Below are 7207 nucleotides of genomic sequence, written 5' to 3'. Positions count from 1 at the left end.
GCAGACAGACTGTGAGTGTGCACAGACATTTAGTGTACGTTTCTCCCTCCCTTTTCCTATCTCCCTTTCTCCCTCCCTCCCTCTCTCTTCCTACCTCCCTCCCTCCCTCTTCCCCTCCCTCCCTCCCTCCCTCTTCCCCTCCCTCCCCCATCCCCTTCCCTCCCCTCCCCTATCCCCCTCCCCCCCTTCCACCCCTCCCTCCCTCCCTCCCCTTCCCCCCATCCCTCTCTCCCTCTCCATACACCCATTTCAACAAAGTCTCCCCTCCTTCCTTCCTTCCCCCTTTCCTTTTCCCCTTTCCTCTCTCTCTGTCTCTTGCGGTTTCCCGTGGTTCTGCTTGAGCACTAAGGAATTCCAGACGTAACTTTATACCCCGTGTTATTTTCCGCGCGGACGTTGCATTATAAGAACGAGACCCGCGACAATGCATGGCATTTAGGGTTCAGGTTAATGCAGGCGCGGTGTAAGGCGAGCGAGGAAAGGGAAGGGGGGGGGAAAGGCTGGTTCCAGAGGGGAAAAGGAAGAGGGGGGGGTGAGGGGAAAAGGACGAGCGAGGAAGGGGAGGGGGGGAAAGGTTGGTTCCAGAGGGGAAGAAAGACGACGGAAGGGGAGGGGGGGAAAACTAATTCCAGAGGAGAAGCGGACAAGGCGAAAAGGTGAGGGGAAGAGGCCGACTCCAAAGGGGAAGGTGAAAGGAAAAGGCTGACTCCAAAAGGGAAGAGAAAGAAGGGAGAAGGGGAGGGGAAGAGGCTGATTCCAAAGGGGAGGAGGACGAGGGTAAGAGAACAAGGAGCTTGGCTACACAGGGGGAGAAGCTGAGGGTAAGGGACTGACTCCAAAGGGGAAAGGGGGAGGGGAGAAGCGGCTGGTCTGAAAGGGAAAAGGGGAAAAAGGTTTTGGTTCCACAGGGGAAAAAGAGGCAAAAAAAAAAAGGTTTCCCAAGGCCGTGAAAGGGTTTTTTTCTTATCCATAGGACAAAGGGGCGTGGAAACTAGCAATTCCAAGGGGAGACTGTAAGGGAGGAACCACTAGGGAGAAGGGGAGTTAAAGGGAAGGGGGAGGGGAGTTCCAAAAGGGAAATAGGGATGAGGGAAAGTGCGTGGTAATACCGGGGAAAGGGAGAGGGTCCGCTAGGAAGAAGGGGAGAGAGGGGGGGGGGAGTGCCACAGTGCCTCATGTGATGCCATGAGTTAAGGCTTATGTATTGGACAATTTCCTGTCGGCATTACAACGGTCTGTTCGCGCAAAGTCACCGCTATGGAAGGTAATTTCGGTCTAATCCAATGACGACTTAGGGAGGAAGGGAGGGGAAGGAGAGAGGGCATGGGAGAGAGGAGGAGAGAAGAGACGAGAGTGTAGTGAGGGGAGACCGAGATAGAGAAGAGATAGATGGAGTGAGAAGCATAGATATAACAAGCAGAGAGAGAGAAGTGAGAGAAGTGAGAAAGAAGATAGAAGGAGAACCAAACAGAAACGATGAAAGAAAAAAAAAAATGGGAGGGAAAGAGAAAAGAAAATATAAAGAAAAGAAAAAACTTGCTGAGCACTATTCGGAGACGACCTAGGAGAAATCCAAACTCTAGGGAAGAGAAGCTACAAGAAAATAAGAGCAGGAACTTTCGAAAGAAGCGTTGAAAGAGGGGCCACGATCGCACAAAGAACACCACAGAGAGGCACAGAGGAGGGAACCTAATGAACGGTCTCAGGTAATGGAAGTCTCAAAGCATGTTCTTACTGCCAGCATTGCACACGCGCCTATGTACGCCGTGTTAATTGTTGAGGTGGACGTTGCAGCCCTAAACCACAGCGAATTAGCTAATGGTGTGGTTCTGCAACTATTCCGCGAGGTGAAGTTGCATTACGAATGACAACGGCTTGCAAGGGTAAGAGAGAAGAGGGAGAGGGGAGAGGAGAGCTTAGGAGAGAAAAGAGGTAAAGGTTAGGGAGAGGTGTGAGGAGAGAGGAGGAGAGAAAGGAGGAAAAGAGGGAAGGAGAAATAGAGGGAAAGGGGAGGGAGAATAGAGGGAAAGTGGGAGGAGAATAGAGGGAAAGTGGGAGGGAGAAATAGAGGGAAAGTGGGAGGGAGAAATAGAGGGAGAGGGAGGAAAGGAGGAGGGAGAAAGAGGGAGAGGGAACAATCATGGATTAAATCTACGTCATAAAATCAAATTCATTCACGAACTATAACTGCATCGAAACGTGACATTTACTTTGCCCCAACGAAAGGAGGGAAGAAAAGAAACGAAAGAAGAAGAAAAATAAAAGAAAAAAGAGGAAAAAATAAAGAAATTAAGAAAAAAGAAAAGAAAAAGCGGGAAAAAAGAAAAAGAAAAGTAAAAAAGAAAAGGGAAAAGAAAACAGAAGAAAAATAAAACAAAACAAGAAAAGAAAAGAAAAAAGGAAAGGAAAACAGAAGAAAAATAAAATAAAAACAAAGATATACATTCACCAGCGGCTTCCAAACCGGGTTACATGTCCTTCTAAGGCCATGTGTTAAGGGCTTTGTAGGATCTACGTCGTGGGCGTGGGCGTGACCGTGGGCGTGCGGGCGGTGGTGACCTTGGGCGTGCGGGCGGTGGTGACCTTGGGCGTGCGGGCGGTGGTGACCTTGGGCGTGCGGGCGGTGGTGACCTTGGGCGTGCGGGCGGTGTTGCTTCGTGGGGGGAGTAATGTATGACTATGATACAGATGTACTTTTGGTGATAACTTTCGTTATTGTCGCATATAATTATATGTGGTCGATGGACACGTGGTAACAAAGGCGAGATGACCTGACTGACCTTTTTCTTGGGGGGGGGGTGGGCGGGGGCGGTGTTAACTTGGTACGTGCGCCGTTACCTTCAGTCTCTCCTGGCTCTGACCTGCGTCGCGGTCCTTGTGTCTCTGTGACCTTGGGCGTGCGGCGTGGTGACCTTGGCGTGTGGGCGGTCGGTGCTCACTTGGCGTGCCCGGCGGTGGTGACCTTGGTGCTGCGGGCGTGTGACCTTGGGCTGCGGGCGGTGGTGACCTTGTCTGTGGCGGTTGACCTTGGGCGTCGGGCGTGGTGACCTTGGGCTCGTGGTGCCTGGCTCGCCTGTACCTGGGCGTGTGGGCGGTGGTGACCTTGGGTGTGTGGGCGGTGGTGACCTTGGGCGTGTGGGCGGTGTTGTTCTGTGGGTAATAATGATAATAATAATAAAAATGTATTTTGTGTAATAATTTCTAGTTAATTGTCTAATAATAATTATAATGTAGATGACGATGTGGAACAACGTGGTAAAACAAAGCACAAGAATACATGACTGACCTTTTTTCTTGGGGGGGGGGGGGGGCAGGGGCGTTTTAATTTATGTAAAACTCTCTCTTCGCCAGCTTCATTCTCTCCTCTCTCTCTCTTTTCCTCTCTCTCTCTCTCTCTCTTCTCTCTCTCTCTCTCTCTCTCTCTCTTTTCTCTCTCTTCTACCTCTCTCTCTTCTCTCTTTCTCTCTTCTCTCTCTCTCTCTTCTCTTTCCTCTTTCTCCTATCCTCTCTTCCTCTCTCTTCTCTCTCTTCTCTCTCTTCTCTCTCTCTCTCTCTCTTCTCTCTCTTCTCTCACTCTCTCTCTTCTCTCTCCCTCTCTCTCCCTCTCTCTCTCTCTCTCTCTCTCTCTCTCTCTCTCTCTCTTCCTTTTCTGTTATATGTTGCACTAAAAATATAATCAACCTTCCCTTTACACTGTTCAGTTTAACGTATATCTCTACATATGTTTTATCATCATTATTTCCCAATAGACAAGTATTTCGTATTTCTGCAATATTGAGAGAAAAAATTTTAGAATGTCGAGTACATTTTTTTTTTTTTTTTTTTTCGTTTTTTTCTTTTTTTTCATACGCTTTCGGCTTTAGTGCGAGAAATGTCTGAATAGGTAATTGCCTTTTGATTAATAGTGATCCCGCGAGAATTAAGCATAAATGCCGCATGTATAATATATAACCGCAATTTAGAATTACAAATGTACAGTCTTGCATTTAAGGGCAAGTTGAGAGCGCTATAAAGACAGTTGAAACTATGGGAGGTTTATGTATATGGATTCTGGTCGTTGGATTTAAATATATATTGCAGGATATGAATCAGAGGCATGCATATAATTTGCAGGCCGTTCAACCGCGCTGGTTACCGGTTACCACGTTCTGATCGAAAGAGGGGAGTGTGAGGGGAGAGGGAGTTGGTGGAGGGAAGGGGTGGGGAGAGGGAGAGAGGAGAGAAAGGGGAGAGGGAGAGGGAGAAAGGGAGAGGGAGAAAGGAGGGGAAGAGGAGAGGGAGAAAGGAGGGAAAGGGGAGAAGGAGAGGGAGAAAGGAAGGAAAGGGAGAGGGAGAGTGAGAAAGGAGGGAAGGGAAGAGGGAGAGGGAGAAAGGAGAAAGGGAGAGGGAGAAAGGAGGGAAAGGGGAGAGGGGGAGGGAGAAAAGAGGGAAAGAAGAGAGGGAGAGGTGAGGGGAAAGGAAGAGGGAAGTCAAAAGAAAGAGAGAGGGGAAAGGTGAGTCATAAGAGAAACAAGGCGAAGGGTGGAGAGAGGAGAAGAAAACGAGGGAGAGAGAGAAAGAGAGGGAGTGGGAGAAAGAGAGAGGGAAACGGAGGCAAGAGAGGGGGAAGAGGATAGTGTGATAGCGGGAGAGGCGAGAAAAGGGGAGAGAGTAAAAAGGAGATGAATTTGTGAAAGTCGAATTGACTGGGAAAGCAAGAGGTATTCTTAGTTTCATTTTTTTTTTCTAACTTTTGTTAGGAATAGCAGCAGTAGTAGTAGTAATAGTTTTTGCTGTGATAGTAGTAGTAATAGTAATAGTTTTTTCCTGTGATAGTAGTAGTAATAGTAATATTTTTTGTGAGAGTAGTAGTAGTAGTAATAGTTTCTTGCTGTAATAGTAGTAGTAGTAGTAGTAATGGTAATAGTTTTTGGGATAGTGGTAGTAGTAGTAATAGTTATTGTGATAGTAGTAGTAGTAGTAATAGTAGTAGTTTTTGCTGTAATAGTAGTAGTAGTAGGAGTAGTAGTAATAGTGATAGTTTTTTTGTGATAGTAGTAGCATTAGTAGAAGTAGCAGTAGTAAAAATAATAGTCCTAGTAATAGTTGTTGTGATAGTATCAGTGCTATCATTATCCTGAGATTCTTTATATAAATATCAACATCATCTATTTCGTTTATTGATGCGAGTTTTCTTTCCATGATTTTCACAAAGTTCGTCATCATCATCATCATCAATGTTTCCATAGAAACATCAAGCCAGTGCGCTGTATCTGTATGCAAATTTAAATTATTCAGATATGATCATTCGGTGGCCATTATTCAAAATCAATAGTAAATTTAATTTCTAGTTTTGTGTTGAAAAAATATTGGATGAATTATGTTTTAGCAAATATTTCAAAAGAACTATAGCAGCTTATTTTTATAGTATTATGTGTGCAGTCTGGCATGTGATTACCATTTCGTTATAATTGGTTGTCCGCTTTATAGTGCATATTACGCTAAAACTGAATCATAACAAAGCTTTCGTAAACAATACAAAACGGACGGAAGAATAGGGATGAGAGAGAAGCGATAACCAGGAAATCATGTAAGAAAGAGATAAGGTAATAATTATGAGACTGAAGAGAAGAGGGAAGAGAGGTGAATGAGGATGGAATGAGAGAGAAATACTTACAATGAAATAATTATTTTCTAAGTTATTTTCTCGTTTTTTTTTTCTCTTTCTTTTTTTGGTGAGAGTATTCTCTCTCTATCTATCTTTCTCTTACTCTTTCTCTTACTCTCTCTCTCTCTCTCTCTCTCTCTCTCTCTCTCTCTCTCTTACTCTCTCTCTCTCTCTCTCTCTCTCTCTCTCTCTCCTCTCTCTCTCTCTCTCTCTCTCTCTCGTTGTTGCTGTAATGACTATATTTTCTAACTTCGTGTAAGTCGTAGACTGTAACACCTATCTGGAAAATAGATATCGAAAAATTACTCAAAAAACCGCATAGCATAACCAGAAATAAATAAAGGATTCTCGAACAGCGGCGAAGGACACTGAAAAAAAAAAAAAAAAAAGTCATTTTCCGTTTTCTTTTTGCACGAATTTCAATCATATCCTTTATTTCATCTCTGTTATTCTCTATTTCTTCTCGTGTCCTCTCTCCTCTTTTCATAATGACTGGCATATAGTACACAGCGGGTAAATAAGATTAGACAGTATTCCTTATTTGGATAAATCCCCCTATAGCAGTACACACAGCGAAGCCTCATAACCTGTAATGAAGCCACGAGATTGTGTTTTATTTCGTGTGAATTGGCAGACGGAAGGGGAGAGTGTGAGGTGTATTTCGTCATCTTCCAGTATGAACTTTGTCACTGTTGTTACTATGTGTGTTTGTTTATGTGTGTGTGTTTCTTTGTTTGTGTGAGTTTGTTTTTGTATATGTGTGTGTGTGTGTGTGTGTGTGTGTGTGTGTGTGTGTGTGTGTGTGTGTGTGTGTGTGTCTGTGTGTGGCTTTCTATCTGTGTAGCTGTATGAAGGAATTATGATCTACATATTTCAGTCTCTCCCCCTCTTCCCTTCTTCTCTCTCTCTCTCTCTCTCTTCCCTTTCCTCTCCCTCCCTCTCTCTCTCTTCCCTTTCCTCTCCCTCCCTCTCTCTCTCTCTCTCTCTCTCGCTCGAACGCTCTCTCTCTCTCTCTCTCTCGCTCGCACGCTCCCTCCTCCCTCCTCCCTCTCTCTATCTCTCTCCTTCTTCTCTCTCTTCTTCTCTCTCTTCTCCTTATCTTCCCTTCTCTCCTCCCTTTCCCCCCATCCCCTCTCCTCTCTCTCTCCTCCTCTCTCCTTCCCTCCTCCTCCCTCCCTCCTCCCCCCTCTCCCCCCCTCCTCTCCCCTCCCTCCTTCCTCCCCTCTCTCTCCCTCCCCTCTCTTCCTCCCTCTCTCTTGTCTCTATCTCTCTCTTTCTCTCTCTTATCTCTCTCTCTCTCTCTCTCTCTCTTTTCCTCTCCCTCTCTCTTTTTTCCCTCTTTCTCTATCTCTCTCTCTCTCTCTTCTTTTCCTTTTTCCTCCCCCTCTCTCCTCTCCTCTCTCTCTCCTCTCCCCTCCTCCCCTCTCTTTTCTTCTCTCTCTCTCTCTCTCTCCCTCTCTCTCTCCCCCCTCTCTCTCTCCCTCTCTTCTCTGCCTCTCTCTTCCCCCTCTCTCCCTCTCTCTCTCTCTCCCTCTCCCTCCCTCTCTTTCTCCCTCTCTT

At 45.8% G+C, this 7207-nt stretch overlaps 1 protein-coding gene across 1 annotated transcript; it reads right to left on the bottom strand.

Annotated features, from left to right (window-relative positions):
* Positions 1–2511: 2511 nt before the first annotated feature.
* LOC119573408 (proteoglycan 4-like) lies at positions 2512–6315 on the bottom strand. Its single transcript, XM_037920641.1, has 4 exons — positions 6235–6315; positions 5898–5927; positions 2839–3150; positions 2512–2706 (listed from the first exon to the last, which is right to left on the bottom strand). The coding sequence occupies exons 1-4, from the start codon at positions 6313–6315 to the stop codon at positions 2512–2514; spliced, it is 618 nt and encodes a 205-aa protein (XP_037776569.1).
* Between the last annotated feature and the right edge of the window lie 892 nt (positions 6316–7207).

The sequence above is a fragment of the Penaeus monodon genome, chromosome 5 (genome assembly GCF_015228065.2).
Source record: "Penaeus monodon isolate SGIC_2016 chromosome 5, NSTDA_Pmon_1, whole genome shotgun sequence".
NCBI lineage: Eukaryota > Metazoa > Arthropoda > Malacostraca > Decapoda > Penaeidae > Penaeus > Penaeus monodon.
The sequence above is the reverse complement of the archived record's forward strand: the minus strand, read 5'-3'. Positions and strand labels throughout refer to the sequence as shown.